The sequence below is a fragment of the Topomyia yanbarensis genome, chromosome 1 (genome assembly GCF_030247195.1).
Source record: "Topomyia yanbarensis strain Yona2022 chromosome 1, ASM3024719v1, whole genome shotgun sequence".
NCBI classification, from domain to species: Eukaryota; Metazoa; Arthropoda; class Insecta; order Diptera; family Culicidae; genus Topomyia; species Topomyia yanbarensis.
Genome location: NC_080670.1, coordinates 205,889,314 through 205,908,265, shown reverse-complemented (window position 1 = coordinate 205,908,265; position 18,952 = coordinate 205,889,314). Strand labels below are relative to the sequence as shown.

At 41.9% G+C, this 18,952-nt stretch overlaps 2 protein-coding genes across 3 annotated transcripts; one reads left to right on the top strand and one right to left on the bottom strand.

Moving 5' to 3' along the window:
* Positions 1 to 4,959: 4,959 nt before the first annotated feature.
* LOC131689335 (carnitine O-acetyltransferase) lies at positions 4,960 to 7,432 on the bottom strand. 2 transcript variants are annotated; one of them, XM_058974357.1, is made up of 3 exons: positions 7,301 to 7,432; positions 7,053 to 7,163; positions 4,960 to 6,992 (listed from the first exon to the last, which is right to left on the bottom strand). In XM_058974357.1, exon 3 carries the CDS (start codon positions 6,950 to 6,952, stop codon positions 5,084 to 5,086), a length of 1,869 nt encoding a protein of 622 aa, XP_058830340.1. In that variant the 5' UTR covers positions 6,953 to 6,992; positions 7,053 to 7,163; positions 7,301 to 7,432; the 3' UTR covers positions 4,960 to 5,083. The 2 variants fall into 2 exon arrangements, with proteins under 2 accessions (XP_058830340.1, XP_058830349.1); XM_058974366.1 differs by lacking the exon at positions 7,053 to 7,163.
* Positions 7,433 to 14,704: 7,272 nt separating this feature from the next.
* Positions 14,705 to 17,383, top strand: LOC131689390 (uncharacterized). Its single transcript, XM_058974450.1, has 3 exons — positions 14,705 to 15,521; positions 15,577 to 16,015; positions 16,083 to 17,383. Exons 1-3 carry the CDS (start codon positions 14,970 to 14,972, stop codon positions 16,172 to 16,174), a joined length of 1,083 nt encoding a protein of 360 aa, XP_058830433.1. The 5' UTR covers positions 14,705 to 14,969; the 3' UTR covers positions 16,175 to 17,383.
* Positions 17,384 to 18,952: the final 1,569 nt, after the last annotated feature.

Here is an 18,952-nt window from a genome sequence, read left to right as displayed (position 1 = left end):
TTAAGGATCTGTCAACTGCTGGGACACACTGGGTGGGACACACGAGACATACTCACTTCCACATCATCACTAGGGAACCAACAACGGAAAGTACCACACGCAATACCCGACTCTGTTGAACACCTATGCAACTGCCGGGAACTTGAGGACCTTCGGCGACAGTATGATCTAACCAATTCAATCCGAGACGTGCTGTCCAACGACCCGGTCCGGGAGGAAATATTTCTATATTTAAAGGACGACCGCATCTGAATCAACCATACCAAACGTGAGCCCTCGGTACACCTTCACCGGTCGATGTAGAGATTTCCACGGCCCTCACCCGTCTACTACAATCAATGTCACCTCTAGCGGAACTCAACCGAACGAAATGCCCTATGACACACCCCCACCGGGTGCTAGAGAGGTCTCCCACGGCCCAGACCAGCCAAGACCGAATCATCGAAGACATCTCAATAGCAACGAGCCAACCTGGAACAACCACAGTCACACCAGCGAAGAACCCTCTGCCACATCACGTAACGGCAACGAAAAGGACGCCCACGACCTTGCGAGAGACCACCAAAAACCGAAAGTCTCTTCCAGCAAATCCTTACCAACACGGCCCTAGATCAAACCCTCGAAAGCATCTCAACAGAGACACACCACAACCACACTTTCAATGGACCCCTACGGTGATGGAGAGGTCACCCATGACCCTTTGAATCGCCTGCAGCCGGCCTCCCTACCTACTGAAGCGACGAGCCAATTTGGAACAACCACAATCACCACCGAAGTGAAAACCAACCAACCGTGGATCCTCTGCCACACCCGGCCGGGTGCTGGAGAGCTCTACCGCGACCCCGTTCAACCGTATAGACATCCAACCCTGTTAAAGAGAAATGACGAAGTGAAAAAACGCAGGAAAAGCTTCGAGATATCGTAACCACGACCCAACACAACGAGGATCATTATTTATATAATCTGAATTACGAAACAAGTCCGATCTTGCAGGTGACGCGTTTCAGAATACTGATTAACCAGGGAATATGATCCACATTTTCACAAAGGATCAACAAATCATCCGCATACTGAATGAGGTTAGGAAGTATTGTGGTTGATATCTGTAAAACGTGAGAGGGTGTGGCACACTGACCATACCCATGAATAGACCTCATCTCGACTTAACATGGTTGTAGGTTGCGATTCCAATTGATCTTGCAAATGAATAGCATAAGCCTGATGATTGTCCTTCCCATCTGATTGTACATTTCTGGATAGGACAGGATCGCAAGCAGCTTTTGTATTGTAGAGTAATAGTCTAGATGCTGTACATCTACGATGAGTGTTTGATGAGGAAGGACAACGCACCGAACATTCGTGCAGCAAACTGGACCCCATTGCATATTCTATTCAACTGCGTTTCGGCACCGTGATTCTCGGTATGAAGAACAAAAGAGATCAAACAACGCTCTTATTGGTTTTGGAACCCCTTCTGGAACTGGAGATTATTTCTAAGCAGATTCAAGTCGAGATGTAATCAATTGGCATATCAAGTGGAAACATAACAGGCAAAGACGTTTGAACGATATATCAGCGTTTCAATGTACATCTGATCACCTTTTGATCACTGATAAAAGCTGTATGCAAATTCCCGGTGATCCACGGAAATGTGAATTCAGCTATCTTACTCATTGAAACATGATTGGTCTGTGCTTGGACCATGCATCACTCACCGTTTATATAGTTTCACAACTGCAAGCCATGAATAAATACACATTTTTAAAGCCACCGAACGTAATATAAATTATCGATGTATGCGATGCCATGAACAACTAAAACATTAAATTTATTTAGAAATTTAGTACCACATGAAAAGAGCTTCCATATTTTGGTAGTTGAATACTCGATATCCTTCAGAATCGGAGAAATAAAATTGGCTTTTTATGATTAACGTTCAGTATTAAAATATCACTAACAGCAGCGAGTGTGTTCGTAGATACTTCGTTCACGTTTCTTCCATAATTATTAAAAATAAAATCAGTAGCAGCGTTGAACAGTTTTCATTACATTTAAAGATTCGGAAAGTATGTGATCAATCGTATGTATTATAAGATCTTAAGTTATTCATATAATATCAATATTTCTTTTTCAGTTCTATGGATCACGATCAACTTTTCAAACATCTGTACGCAGCGTACGAGAAGAAAAATCCTTGCAAGCAACAACATCAAATTCAGGGCGATGATAATGAGATCCAGAAAGAACAAACCCATACCCTGAGAAAATCGTCGTTAAAGCAATTGCAACTGTTAACAAAAAGATTAAGGGGAACAAGGCAAACTAAATGCAGTTTTGGGGAACTGCTGTATAAAAAGGGAAAGCTCAGAGCACTGCAGAAGTATCATGAGTAGGAAACGAAAATGAAAACACGATTTTGGTAAAAAGTAAATGTCAGATGATAATTTTACAGATCTTATCAAAACGGCCTCCACCAACGCAGAAAAAGTTATGTAAACGATTACGATTGGCTGATGTTGATCAAGAAATATTACAGCTAGTAGGCATAAACGATCGTGGACTTTTGACTAACAGGGATCAAAAACAATTGAGTCGCGTAAAAGTTAAAAAGAAATAAATTGGAAAAAGAAATAAAGAATGTTGGTCCTACAAAGCGTCGTAATGATGTGAAAAACTCGTCAACGAGCTAATAATCGATATCGCTATTTAAGTTTCCCGCATGTGAAAATACTTGATAAGTTGGTTAACGCTTTAAATCGCCAAGGTCTTCAGATCAGTAGAACAGCAACATATCAACGACCACTAGCTCATACGGTCAATTCGATTGAAGGTTTGGGACTGTGAAACTTTCGAAAGCTCTAAATGATAAACAGCACAGCGATTATTAATATGCTGGAGCAAATGCCTTCGTTACACAGTTCGCGAAGTTTTCTTTGTAAACCAAAATGACAAGGTACACATTGCAATCGGTTTAACAGCTGCAAACAAACAGGCTCCTATGATCATGCACATGGAATACAAAATATCGCTGTCCGAGGTCGAATGACCCATCGAGGTTAAAGCCCCAATAAACAATACACTGTTCGAACCCAATAGGCGAATAATCATCAAATTAGATGGCATGGGCGCTAAAGAAACTGTAGGAACGATTGTCCAATGTGTGAAGCTCGGGACAAAACAGTAGCTCGGCAGGATTCCTAGATACCAAAACGTATTCAAAGTAGCAATTCATAATTTCGTTGAACATAACCTAGAAGGCAACTAACGCCCTCGGTCGGAGTGCGTGCAATCTGGTCGAACGTCGTATGTACTGGCAAGATTAATATTGAAGACATGATCACTACGGCTCTCACCTCGACCGTCAGCTTAGAACGACAGACGAGTAGCTTGAGAAAAAAAAACATTAGTTTTGCTGGCAGCACTCTTGTTTCTATAAAAGGAATTTGATAAATTTGACGGTTGTCCCGTTTATTCTGCATACATTGATCCCGATGATGCAGATCGCAAGGAGGACGAACTAGACGAATTGAACATTCTCACCATGTCAGGAGCAGCTTGTTTATTTTCCTGCGAAACAGATTTCTGTCACCACCGGTTCTGCTAAAACAAATGGAGCTTGAGCCTACGGTACCAAAGCAGTACGGATGGTAAAACTTGCATCGTTGTTCGTGTTCAATTCAATGAAAATGTTTGAAATTTTGCCGAAATCAATTACATGTAGAAAGCAGAACGGGCTTTTGGTACTTGCAGTTCATCGGCTCATAAATCGTCCTATAGAATGAACGCGTAAGGCTTGCAAAATATATTTTGTGTCAAACGTCATGCTGAAACAGTATTCCAAAAATCGATAGGTCTACTGCGATCGATGTTACAGTTCGATCTAAACACATTGCTGCCAGAAGAGGAAAGAAGTTCTTGTTGTTTTGATGAAACCATGTGGATGGATATGGATGCAGTCAGCGAAGGAACTGTTCGGTAGTCTATTTGATAAATTAGAAAACATGGCAGAGCGGTTATTACCGAGTTGTTTGGGTAGAGAAAAATGTACTGAAATAAAACGCAAACATATTGCACTTAAAATCGCACACCTCTAGTCATTGTGCAACAGGAACAACAAGACGAGAGACTGACGAAATAACCCGCGAACGAACAAGTCTCAAATATGAAATAGATCCGGACTATTAGAAAAAGGCAAGCCCAAAAAAGATTAATTTGTAACAATTTTGGGTTCACCCAATTTTCCTCCTTAGGGTGAAATATAGCATAGTATTAATTTGTAATTTTGAAGTGACAAGGCTGTTTCTTATCTTAAAAGAGAAAGGAAATAAATGACGCTTTGGTACAACAATGCCTATATTTGGCATCAACCCAATAAACCAGATTACCAGAGGCAGTATGGAAACAGATGACTTCATTCGGTACAACGATAACGCAATCGAACCGTTAATGTATCACAAAACTGTGCTAAAATCTTGCTTGTATTGTTGTGCTCTAAAGGAAGTCTTCACGTATGTAAGGCCTGTAAGACACGAAACTAATTAAGATTTTTCCAATCAGATCTGATACGTCACAAGACATTCCAAAAATATGTTGGCTAATTTCAATGCTCGTCTAGGTAAAATCATCTATTTCAGAGACTGGGAACTGACATTCCAAGAACAAGCGTAAGGAATAGAACTTAATTTACTATGACAAGCAGAAAGAAGAACACACGGTTACGACCGAACAAAACGTTGGGTAATTATTGGTCGCTGGGTTTGGATGGAATCGTAGCAGAGCTTATAAAAGATGGATCGAATACAAATATTTAGAAATTAATGTCTAGGATGTCTCATCAGCTTGGACGCAAAAATTTCGGATACCGATCTTAAATTAACACGAATGTTGATCAAGAAACGCAAATGCGGATTCATCCATAATCAAAAACTGTTGGATTTTCTCTTTAAATGCAACCTATAGTTAAAAATACCATCACCATTTATTAAAAAAAAACTATTCCGCAACACGTCTAATATCTTCGATCACAAATGGTCCCTCACTTTTCCCTCTCAGGTAGAACAGAACCCTTAAACTACCATCAAGCTTACAGCTTACTAACAACTCCCGCAGCCTTGCTCAGCACCTCGAACATATCATCCAACGCCTGGCGCAAATAATCCCGGAACACCTTCGAATCCGTCGCCGGATTGCTCCGGAATGACGAAATACCGAACCACATATCACCTTCCTTCGGATTGTAGCAACAACCGTACCCATCGGCTGTCAACGGTCCGTAGCACATAAACGCATCGTAACGAGACGCTACCTGACTGGTCGATAGTCGCATATGTTGACTGGCCAATAAACCATCGTCCTTGAACAGTTCCGGCAATGGTATATTATTCTCCCGGGCGATCAGTTTCAGCCCCAGCAAATGCCGATCAACACCGAATCCCTGGACGGCTTTCGCCGCGTACATCTTGTGCGAATCAACGGCCGCTCTCAGTTTGGCTAGTTTTTCCGCAGGACTGGCTGCACCTTCCAACATGGCACGTGCGAAGGCGATCGATTCGTTCGAACAGGACCGTATAGTTTCGGTACGACCGGCTTCGTACATTCTGGTTTGAGCTGACTCATAGTGCGCTCCCGGTACCCGGTGCAGTTTGAAAAACGCATACTGGATGGCCATCTGAATGTAGCTGTCCGGACTCATTTTCTGGCCCTTGATGAAACCTTTGCCATAACCGGTGTAGTGAAGATAGTTCATGTCCAGATCGCTGATTAGTTTGTCATGACTAGCGGCCGCTTTCTGGAGAAGATCTTGAGCTTTCGACGAAAGATTGAAGACTAATTTCTCTGGCGTTTTAATTTCTCTGACAGCCCCAGATTGATCGCCTTTTGCGATATGGTTAATGATAAAATCAGTCAGTACGGCGATCGGTTGTCCTTCGGCCGGGGAATGTTCGTACGTGAGTCCATTCACCCCATTAGGACCCACCACAAGCTGTAAGGTTTTGTCATACCATCGATTGCCGGAATTGGCAGTTGATCCACCGCCATGAATGAGCAAATGGCAGGCGTCGATTATGTCGTCCCCCGACGGGTTTCCGATCTCGTAATCCAACGAGAGAACGAAGAGGGAACTTTGAATCGCTTTTATCGTTTTTTGATTGGTTGGATCAGTGTGCAGTGCTTCGTACGCTTCATACCAACTGTCCCGAGGTAAGGCCGAAAGCATTCCAACGGGCTCCGTTTTCTGTTGCGACATTTCATGGCATTGTCTCAGTAGCTGGTATAGCTTATCTTCACCTATGATGCTGTCAGAGTCACCCACTTCCACTTTAAAGTACTGATTGTTGGATGCGACTACAATGTGCGTTGAGTCGGGATGAAACAGTAACGAATCAGCCGGTTTTCCTGGTACTCGACAGGTTCCGAAAATCTTATTATACTGGGACATATCTAGTGGAGCTTTTCCCATACTTTCCAACTTGATTTGATTTCGATCGATCATTCGTTTGTACAGTAAGGCCCCGAAGACGATCTTCGCAGCGTACTTCAACTGATCATCTACACTTGCGTAGTTCAATTTGGGGAAGACAAGCCCCGGACTAGAGTAGATAATTACCGGATCACGATACTCCAAGTAAGCAGACTGTAACCACCAATCGGAAAGCCAGTTCTTCTTGGTATTCGCTCTCTCTTCCAGTAGCTTTTGCAGCTTCGCTCCTACCCCACCGGGTGCGGCAAATTTCGCTATGGCAGACTTGGTTCGCTTGTAGCCATCCTCGTTTACGTGCGGTTCGACCGTTGTCAGCAGTTTGTTCATTGTTTCATCCAGTTTTGGCAGGGGAAGCGCTGGCAGTGCACTACTGCTGAAATGTCCTGCCGTCAACATTCGCAGCAGAGGACCTCCGCCGTTGACTCCTAAAACAGGGATAGCCCTGCTTTGTGCCATCCTGATCATCGCCATCGCTGTTTGGTTGTGGTACTACGTTTGTCGCTCAGAATCACTAAAACGAGAATGAATTACAATTGGATTCGTTCACGAAACGGCAACCCTTGAACTTTACCCGCGAATCGTGTTGAGGCACAGCGAAAGGTTGAATTGATAAAAATAAACTATTCTGCACTGCACTCGATAACGACGAATGTGTACACGTCAACAAGATGATAACAGATGACTGAAAGTATGAAAGTGAAAGGAATGGTATACCAAAGCTGGATCGCATTGGTTGGTGAGACAGACCGATCGCAGGCAGATTGGAGCGGCTTTTTACTTGTATTAGTTTGCAAATGTTAAACCTAAATGGTTACCTACCGGGAAGCGTTACTGAATGTCGCGGAATGCAGCCGAAAATTCCGGTTTGGAACAAGTTTTGAGTTTTGCCATACACAATATCGAGATCGAATGAAAACCAAATGAAGCACTATCAAGCGAAGATAAGAGTTCTGTTGTTCTACGATTGATGATTTGATTGCCTCAATGAGAATGCGTTTTAAGGGGGGTGCCTAATTTAACGAATAGTTATTATATTCTAATAACAAATGAAATCTGTAACAGTCTCGTGTAGTTAGTCATATTGGATTATCCTATCATTGATTAGGTGATTAGGATTTAGACTTCTTTCAGAGCATGGTGATTTATTCATAACATCGCTTAGCATTTCCTTTCAGTTTAGTTAGTGTCTACCCTATGTATACAAAACACCGAATCGTTTATGTGATGCGTACGTGACATTTGCATAACGAAACAAAAAACAAACAAAACCTTCTAAAGGGCCTATCTTTTCTGAAGGTTCTGCATTTGTAATCTATTCCAAACGGCTCTAAGCTAGTTGATAATATTAGGCTTTGACCTTTTTTTGTAATAATTGACGTAGCTACACGGAATTAACTAACAGATTTTTTTGTATTTTCAGGTGACAAGCTGTTTTTGTGTGAGTTATGTAGGTATTTTTTTGAATATGTGCCTTCGCTCGATTTCTCATTTTTAATAATCATTTTCATTGTTTTAGATTTCCAAGGCTATTGCTATTCCAGAAGTGGACACATACAACAAGAAAAACAGGTGAAGTAGTACCAGGAGAAGCACACCAGTGAGACTTTCAGCAAGTAACGGTATTACAAATATTTAGGAAATAGGCATTATTGAGAAAAATGAATGAAAAGACACACTTACTTTGGCAAGCAGGCTGGAATGTATGTGATGTGTATGATTCAGTGCGGAGAAACTGTAGCAGATAATGTTTGAACGTGGTTTTGCGACAACCCTCGGAAAGGGAGGCTCCGAGAATCGGACTAATTATTAACTCTGACCAGAAGAGTACATGGTAACTGTTAGAAAACGAGAACATTCGAACGGCGCTGTTTCCGAGGTGAAAATCGATGGGGTACGGTGCAAGGTTGTGGATGAATTCATGTATCGTGGATAATGATGCTAGCCGCGATGTAAAAAAAGCATCCTGCAGCTGTAACAATTCCCATATCCTACATGCGAGCATGGAACTTGCTTCATACAAGTCGCTGATACTCCCTGTTACTCTGCAGGGCGGTGGAGCATGGGCGCTGAAAGAAGCAGACTATCGAGTTTATGGTGCGTTTAAGAGAATTTTGCGTTCTGAACGCAACGGCACAGTAGAAAACGGAGAATGACTTGAATCACGAGCTGCGCCAAGCGTACAAACATGCTGACATTGGAAGGCTGATCAAACACGGTAGTGGGCTGGACATGTAGTGCGAAAGCCACATGTCGACAGAGAACCTGCAAGGGGTTGTCAAGTTCGTGGTTGACCCCGAACACACGGGCTTTGTGCGGTAGAGTGGGACACGGTTATATTAAAAAAAATAAATTTTGCTCCGAGCAACTTTTTGGGTTACATTTAGGTCCTAAAACAATCGTGCAAATACTTAGCTCGATCGGTGTAACTAAATTTTTGCGCCCATGGTTTGAAGTTTGCATGAGATTTCGTATGGGGAATTTGACTTTCACAAAATAATTCCTCTAGGAGTCTCCCAATCCCTCCTAAAAATGAACCGATATGTGGTTTTAGTGGGACCCAAAACAATCGTGAAAATTTTTAGCTCGATCGGTGAAACTATATTGTTGCGCCCATGGTTTAAACTTTACATGAGAATTTGTATGGGAAAATTGATTTTCACAAAATGATTCCTCCAGAAGTCTCACATTACCTTCTAAAAATAAATCGATGTGGTTTTATTGGGAATTTAAACAGTGAAACAATGTCTCGAAGACTGCGAAACGATCAGACGCTTGTGCAAAAAGTTATTAAGCAGAAACCGATTGATGCTTTGACGATTGATAAAACGTTCTAATTTCATAGCATCACTGCTGCTGACGGTCGAATTATATAGAAAATTCTAAACTTTCTCTTATTGAGGACAAAAGAAGTCTCATTTATTCCCAAAAACTATTGTGAAGTGACCAAACAACTCATAATATTGATTTGGACTCAATAACAGAATGTCAAAGAACATTGCATATGATTGGAAAGCCTACAGCTGTGGTACTAGAAAAAATAAATATTTTATCAATTGTCAAAGCATCAATCGGTTTCTGCTTAATAATTTTTTCCACAAGCCTCAGTTCGTTTCGCAGTCTTCGAGTCATTTTTTCACTGTTTAAATTCCCAATAAAACCACATCGATTTATTTTTAGAAGGTAATGTGAGACTTCTGGAGCAATCATTTTGTGAAAATCAATTTTCCCATACAAATTCTCATGGAAACCATGGGCGCAACAATATAGTTTCACCGATCGAGCTAAGAATTTGCACGATTGTTTTAGGACCCAAATGTAACCCAAAAATTTGCTCGCAGCAGGAATCTAATTTTGGTCCCATATCAGCGATCAGTTAGTTGAAAGTGGCAGAGATTCAGTGAATAACATCACGATAACCATACGAAGCGTTCCTGAGTTTTCAGAGCTTAGGTTAGGTGCTTAGGTGCTTGGATATAAAGTTCCCTCAATTTTTAACAAGAATTTTAGAAACCAAGCAGCTTGGGTTGCTGATGTCTTTTCGAGCGTAAACAGATCTTATAATTTACAGCGCTCTTCGTATTGCGAAAGACTGACAGTGTTTTTTTTTTAAACTGAAGACGACACAGTGCATAACGAACGAATTTTCTTTGAATTGTTACAATTCTGGTTATCCATGTTGGTGGATACAGACACCAGATTATGGAGATAGCTGTCGTTCCGTCTTACTAGCAGAGGCCATTATTTTTATTTCCGATTGTTGGAAAGTGGCATACACAACGGAAACCTCGATTTGAAATAATCCGACCGAAGCTCGTTCGTGATTGGTTCCCGCTAATTTCATGCATCAAGCCGTAAATCTTGAACTGAAATTGTTGTGAAATCAGATGTATTCAAGCTTATCAGGTGCTCTCTTTACGGGAGGCTGTATCAAGATCGGACAGAAACACGATTAAAAGGATGCGGCCGACTCCATGAATTGCCTTCATTAGTTGCTAGCCGTGGCTTTAATTGGAAAAGAATATGTTCCACCCGGAAAATATTGTCTTTAGTAAACACCCTAATCAGCGCTATCAAACCATTCAGAAGAATTGAAATTTGAAAATGTATACCATGATTTGTGTAGAATCGCATTCATTAACCACAGGTGAGCTCGAACAGAAGACAGCAGAATCCAACGATCTTCGAATCCAGTATATTAGAACCACCGCCAACATTAAATCTTCTTTTCAAAACCACCACGACTAGCTAAAAGAATAATTTGAAAATTGCCCTCTTCAACGTGATTTCATTAAATATCATTAGATTTGAATTAACAGCCCGATTATGTCAGACATTTCCCAACCATCGTTTTAGAACACAGGAAACAAAATTGACATTTTACAGCTTGAGACATAACGGCACTGCCTGAAAGAACTGCTCATCAGAATTGCCAACGCAAAAATTAACGCTTCAGCACATTTTTTGAGAACACATGAAAATATGCCGCCAAAATCAGAAGCAACTGAATGTTTTCGTTTTCTAATTGCTGATTGATTAGTTGGACAAGGCTGTGGCCCAACAAGCGAATCACGACTGTATAATCTTGTGAGCTGTTGACCGTGAAGCTTCTCAAAGGATGGATATTTAAAGGTGTGGTACAAGGTTCTACAAGCGTACGATATTGGATCGACATATAAACTAGCAGTTTGTTCATTCAGCATCATATCATCCTCCTTTCGCGTAGTGTTCACATATTTTCTAAATAGTCGAGGATTATTGCGTAGGTTTGTTTGTGTTCGAATGGAGTAGCATTTGTTTTTTCTATGATAGATAATTATTGCGGCAACGTGTATATACATACGAAATGCCTTAGATATTTAAGAGGCGAATCTAATAAAAAATGCCTTAGATATTACTCATAAGTGTGCATTGCCTTAAAATAGCTCGCAAACTAGTCTTCGCAGAGAAACATATTCGGCCATGTGGAGATTAATTACGACAGTAAAATATTCAACGGCACAGTGAATACCTTCCGAACGCAGAACTATATGGCAAGCTGAAGTAATGCCGATGCAAGTTTTAACCATGAAATGCTACAATTTCCTAAGATGATCACGAGAAAAGGGATGAAAGGGATTTAAAACCCTATTCACTCACTGCGATGGAATTGTTGGGGGAAGCAAAATTTGAAACCCCAACAAGTGGTTTTTGGGGAATGAGAAAATGAGATTACAGGAAAATTAGAAGAGTGGACCGGATGCTGAATAGGGGAACATGACTGAAAAGGGAGGATCGAAGGCTAGTTGGATCCAAAAGAACTACACGGAGCTCTCTGATATCTAGACCGAGGAAGCTAAGGCATCGTTTTACCAATAAAGTCAAAGTTTGGCACTAAGTGCCTACTATGGATGGCTAGAAAGGTTGATTGCTCTGGTCACTTCACTGATAAACGTGCAGTTTAGTCAAGATCGAATAATGAGACCTCACGCCTTAATCGTACCTTGTGTCGGAATGGCTAACACGTAAAGGAGACCGTCATTGCAGATCCTGGTTGTAAAAGCCACCACAACTTCCATCTTCTAATCGCCAAGGATAAGGCGGTCTGCGGACCGCGGTAGACTGTCCAGGAAATCCTCAAGGTGCCAGGTATTAGCACAGACTAACAGACATAACACTATGAGTAAATTCGTTCAAAAAATATCGAATCGCCAATTTCACTATAACACTAGCTCCACCTTCTATACACGGTCCCAACCACTCATTTGCAAAAGGGTTATCCCTCAGGCTCGGGAGCAATTTTTCACTAGTGGTCTATCCTCCGTATACTTGCGCATATATCAGTGGTGCCATAATCTCAACTGCGGCCACAGTCCCAACTAAAAGTATATTTAAAATGACCGTCAAAGCGAGCGAAGAATTGTTCTCGAGTGTTATGTCTGTTAGTCTGTGGTATTAGTACCTCTGGAGAAATCGGCACGCCTCGTGGTCGTGATTTTCAAGACCGTGAGGGAACCATCCACTACCCAAAGTAGGCTCACGCATTGCCCGATCGCGTACTACGGTGACGGTAAACCGTCTGCTGCAGCAATTTGCCAGCTCTACAGAAACCAAAGTCACTCAACCGTCTGTGACCGAATACCATTCCGTCGCCGTCGACCCGTTTCACCATCGTCACAGCCACCGCCGTGCTCCACCATCAACCATTAAAGTCATTGTCATCTTGTGTTTGAGAATGAGTAATAGAACGTTCAAAACTAACCTCCTAATCTCGTTATTAATCCTCCGGAATTCGCGCATATGGCCCACTGAACGATCAGCCAATGATGCTTGAAGACGATTTCGCTAGCATTTTGGAGCAGCGTGCACTCAGTGCACTAGCGCGAGTACCGGAAGGTTAACAAAGTCCGAACACCTCTACAATGACCCTGGGACATGAGGACCCAAAAAAGACTTTTCGCGCACGCCCTGCCGCCTGCCCTTGGTCAGACCAGCAGCTCGGGATTTAGACCGATTTCCCTTCCGGGTCTCGGAAAGAAATCCTCAAGGGATAAGAGATTCGTACCAGGTAATCGGAAAAAAGTCCCAAGGAAGCAGCTCAATGAAACTCGAGACAGAGATCCTCTGGGATATCCTCTAAACTTATCAGTCCAGGATATGGTGGTTGTCGAGGACGCAAGAAACGGAAAATATCAGAAAAAATACGTAGCTCTCGCATGTTTTGGTAATAGTTCATTATTTCGGTTTGCATCGCAAGACGATTCCTCAAATTCCGCCACGTCGTTCATCTATTGATCCGTACGTCTGGAAGTTGTCATTATTTGAAAAGCGAGCAGTACTAGGGGCAGATAACTGTATTTTGTGTTGCGTGGAAGATGCCAAGGCCTGGCAAGAAACTAGCTCTACATCCCACAAAGCATCGAACACAGTAGATCAGCGTAAGACGTTTGTTGATGCAAAAATGGGAATGAAATGATTTTTTTTAAATTGAATGCAAATTTCGTATACATTCCATTTCGTAGATCTGCCCCTAGGAGTAGTACCAGTTAAAGCTTCTGCGGAATATATACTGCTTCTTAGGTTACTCGACGAAATAACGTTTCTGGCCCTGGAGACCATTCTCATGCCTAATTTACTTTAACAATCGTCAGACCAGTTCGAGATTGACATGTCGTTGATCAATCTTTTGTCCAAAAAGATTAGGATAAGTGAAATGGAAGAATATATTTTCTCTTAAATTTTGCAGATCCGCTTGGTAAAAATTATTTTCCCGGATATAACGGAACATCGGAATTGATAGCGGAAACATTCCATTTAAAACAGTTATTATTGTTAACAGCCATTTCTACAATATCATACAAGCATACTCTTAGTTTGAAAATAAAACTTATTTTGATTGTTACTCTTGATTAATTTAAGTTTTACTTTCAACCTAATAGTAGGCATTGGTTGTTTTTTGCTTAGAGTGGAACACATACCAATATTTTTTTGTGTGTGTATGTACAATATTAGTTTGTTGGAATAAAAATGAACATGTTGGGAAATGCGGAACACATACCGGGACGCTTGGTCATGCAAAACAAGACTTTTGAATCTGGGTATGTCCCGCCTAATTCAGGACGTTTGGTCACTTTAATCACAGAGAACAGACATATAAGCTAGAACAAACTTTGCCGAAAAACCTGTGTAAACATTTAAATCAAAATACGTTGAAAATCCCCATCGCATACAGGTACATGCATGCGTGAGTCACCATTGTATCCAAATTTGCATACAAGTCCCGTATAGCGATTGCTGACCGATCGAAGCGCCGACCAACGGCAAATTGCTACTTGCTGTTGTCATTTCAAAGCGACAGTTTAATTTCTTACACAAGTTGAAAACTTTACTTATATGTCAGTTCTCAGTGATTGTAAATCGTTTTAATTAGTAACCGAATGCATGGAAAAAATCGATTTTTTCATGGTTACATCCCTTAATGACCTTTTTTCGATGTAAATCTCGATTTTACAATGAAATTAAATGTAGAAATAACAAATTTGATTGTATTTTCTTTGTACATTATTCAACAGGTCTCATTCTTTTTCAACGTTTTTCTATGTGATGTAACAATGAAAATCGATGTAATTTCGTTATGAATTTTTATTCGGGTTCGTATCACTTGCCCTCAATTCGCCGGTCTATCGTAAATGTGTCTATTCTCATTACTCGGTTAGCCCCTTTGGGGAAAAAACACTACCCCAAACGTCAAACAAATGTTTATCTCCAAAGAATTCGCATTGATAAAACGAAAAAAGTGAAAAATTGCAAACGCCCGCACAAACAATTCCCTGCAGATGCTAAAAATAATCGTGAAATCAGTCTCATCGACGCCATCACCGCCAAACATCCGCTGCAAATTGCGTTCCGTGCTTGCAGGCAAGTAAAACATCATCCGCTGCTGCCTTGCAGACGCTCGCAAACGACAGAGGAAGAGGGTGTAGTACCTTCTTTTCTTTCACGGCGCAGTGGAATGGACGGGCTGGACACGGCCAGCTTCGGCGAGCTGCAGGACAAGAACGAGATTATCCGGAAGTACATCGAACAGCTGGATCAGCTGAAACGGCTGGCTGCGTTGCGGGGCCGCATCAGTGAATCCGAATTCAACAACTATCTGGTTCGGCACTATTTCCACAACAATAACATTATCAATTACATATTCGACAAGAATACCAGTCGGATTCTGCTCAAGACGGTTATCGACCGGAAGAAGAAGATTATAAACTTCATATTCGTGCTGCTGACGCTGTTCATCATATTTTCCTACAAACATGAAGTGTCGACGGTAGTCTTGCGCAACATACAGAGTTTTATCTATCCGGGAATGCGGGTTTGGAGGAAGGTTACGGTGCCAATAATCGCTAGTTATCCGTCGCTGACGGAGTACTACGACGAGAGCTGTCTGCTGACAAATCCCTATTTCCAAGTGGAAAACCTAAACTGTGATCCCTGTGCGGACGTTGCCAACGTACTGGATTTTACCAACGTCGACCATGTCGCCGTCAATTATCCGTATATTTTTAAGGTGAGTTGTGATTAGTTACTATTTCCTGTTACTATTCTTTTGCTTGTTCCAGCAGACTCAGAAAGAACTAGTCGACATCCATCGGCTGCAAACGCTGTACGAGCAGCATCGTGCCATTTTCACCAAGGATGCGTACAAAATCCATTCGACACACGAGCACATCAGCAACTTGGATGATCTGTTCAAGCAATTTATGAACGCCAGCCATCAGGTGGAGAGTCACAGCGTGTGGCGCTGTAACCGGATGGCTCCGGCAAGGCTTTTGAGGGCACTTTTTCCCCGACCTGCACGACTTCCACCGACCGGGGTGAGTTTGGAGCGATACCTGATAGTGGATACACCACAGGCGGCACCCTATCGGATTCCGGACGCCGAGTGTGCGAACATGTTTGTGATTCAGGGTTACGGCAGTAGGACGTTTCTCTTGCGACCTACGCAAGAGTGCAGGCATGTCTGCCGAACGTTATCGGTACGATTACCGGCTAGCTATGGGCGTGAGTATAAGTCCAGTGTATGTGTTCCAGCAGTGAAACTTGTCTAAAACAACCAATTCTATTTTAGTCATCTACAACTGGTGGTACTGGAAGCCAATTTCCTTACCAGAACAGTACGCTAAGTCGCCCTCCATCAGCTATATCGGGTCATATTGTTGAGGCAATAACGTGAAATCAGCCAAAAAAAAACGAAAATATTTGCAATGGAAAAAGTTGAGCGACGAATCTTTCCAACCAACTCACCGAAATTTTTCTTTGGGAGATTTGTATCCAGATTGCGCAGGCCCCTAAAGCATGTTGGTTCCAATTGCGCAGCTCAAAACGATTTAGGCAAACTAGCAACTATTGTGTTTACACTTCACTAGTGTGATTTGTTTACCGCCTGTACATGTTACACAGGGCACTAATAGCGGTGAAAGAAATAATGTCAATCAGTATTGCAACTGTCAAAAGTGTGCCCAAAAACAGTAATACATGTCTCATAAGTAAGCGGAATCTTTCTAGTGAACGGTAGCATTTGCAGAAAAAGCTTTTCGAGAAACATTTATCAGTAAGCATACCAAAAAACACTTATAAGTTTATCGTTTTTTTTGTTTGTTTTTTAAACTAATTTAGTGCGTGTGTTTGATATTTCGTTAGCACTTTTGCATTTAGTTCGTAATTTACGTGTTATTATAGATACGCTATACATAGATAAGAATTTTTCCAGTCTTCTTTTTTAAAACATTTACAACGTACTTCCACTTCAAGGGTGTTTGCGTTCGGACGCCTTAGTAAGCTGCATCCTTACAAAACTGACGACCCACACTGAGATTCCTTATTCGAATTTTTATTCCTGTGACTGACGCAAATCTGAAAAAACTGCGATAATTTAGGTCCTGTTGTATTTATTTCGTAACCGAAGCCAAAACTAATAATTGACATACTTAAACGGGGGAAGCAGTGAGTGTTAGTCCCATAAAAAAGCAAGCTTCCCGAAACTAGAAAAACTTTGACCATAAGAACCTGCCATAACGATTGTTCGTGAAAATAATTTGGTTTAGAATTTTGCCCCCCGCTAAATTGATTGATAGATGTGCGATGCGATTGATGTAAACCAGATTGGAGTGATTTGGGGGAAATCGTGTTCCCCAGTGTCTCGAAACAGAGCAGGTCGTCATAAGCAACAGCGGACGATTGATTAGTCAGAACGGAAAGGTAGTTAGCTGACGTGTTTAGGTGGAAAAAATAGCTTTATGTAATGTATTGTAAAACAAAGCACATATATTTTTTGCTGTATTACACAGATAAATTCCAGCAACAAGTAACAGTATAATGAATACCGGTAACAGAGGAAATTAAAACAAATGTATATAACCGCTCAAAAAATCAGCAACTTTTTTCGATGACGCCAAATTAATTGGGTAAGGTACACCCATGAAAATTCAGCTAAGTTTCAGTAACTCAAATGATTGATTGAAAAAACAATAATTAAGTTAGCACTAATTTTGAAGTACCATTTCGTCGTAACTGCGACATTCTATGAAACAATGTTATTTCTACGGAACTCTAGATTCCTCGATCTAATTTCGTCAGCACCTCCAATAGAGGTTCCATCCCGATCTCCTCGTGGTACGAAGTAACCTTAGTGAAGATCGTGTAACCAACCCGCATGGTGACAGCAAAACGCCGACGAGAGTCTGCTATCCATGTTAGAAGCAGCTCTACACAGCGGCTGTCCCGGAGCAGACGACTGAAGGAGAAATACGGTGCCTCGTTAGCCATATCCAAGATGGCGGTCCCACCACGAGGTTGGGTGTCACAGCCATGGTAAGCAGAGCCCTGCTGGAACGTGTGAAAACCGGCCTACTTGCTCGGAAGCTGCAGTGTCCGGTCATTACACGGAGGCCGGAGAATGATCGCATATGTGTGTTTGGAATAAAGATCGATCGGTTGATCGGATTCATTGAAACGGGTTTAAAATACCCCGCCGCTTGTGAAAATTAAAAAAAATTAAAGAATGGCACATGTTACTGTTCGAGGGGCATTGCTGATAACCTTCAGAAGCAAGACTTGGCAACTCTGCCCAGCTCGTCGATACATTAAAAGAATTGAGCATCTTTGAGGAATGACAGAAGGATTTCTTCGTTTATCGGATCCCTGATACAGAGTGTGAGTTGGTAGTGTGTCCGTAACTTCTAGAGTTCCATGCAATTGACCAGCAAGTGTTCCACCGTAAGCCTGACGTTGCAAGTTTGGCAGGTAGTAGGGTCGGTGCGAGAGATCGTGTTGCAGTTTGTAATCTTTGTGTGCCCTGTGCGAGTGCGGGGAGTATTTCCTGCTCAGCTCTGTCGTTACGGTCGGCCCATTTTGTGAGTTCCTCCTTATTTTTTGCATGGGGACAGGTCTCCTCCCGTGGCGCATAAAGTAAACAGAAACTTTTTCTTTATAGTAGTTCATTATATCGGTGGAGAAAGTTTTGTTGCTTCGGCACCGCAAAGGCCGATAACCCAACTTACTGTTTGTACTGAGTTGCATTAAAGCTTGATTCCTTGCACGAAAGGGTTTCGGAATTCACCAGTTTCGAGGGCTACGATCACGAATAGTGAATCAGGCAAGTGCGATAACCGCCGCTACTGCTGAGACGAGCGACTATATAGGAGGAAGACGGAGTAAACGGCGAACACGAAATTATTGCGACACATTCAACAGGGCATAACTTTTTTACCATTGGGTAAAAATCAACCAAATTTTGCACACTTTCTCATTGATGTGTATCGTTTCCATGCTGTCAAACTCTAAGTCGTGATTTTCGATTCAACGAAAATGGAGGTGAACCAACGCGAGTCGAGAGAACAAATTCTTTCCAAACACCTGGAATTTCCTGACCTGTCGCACCGGCAGTTGAGAAAAATCGGGATCGGGACCGGAGAACAAAAAAACGGAGGGAAAGGTGAA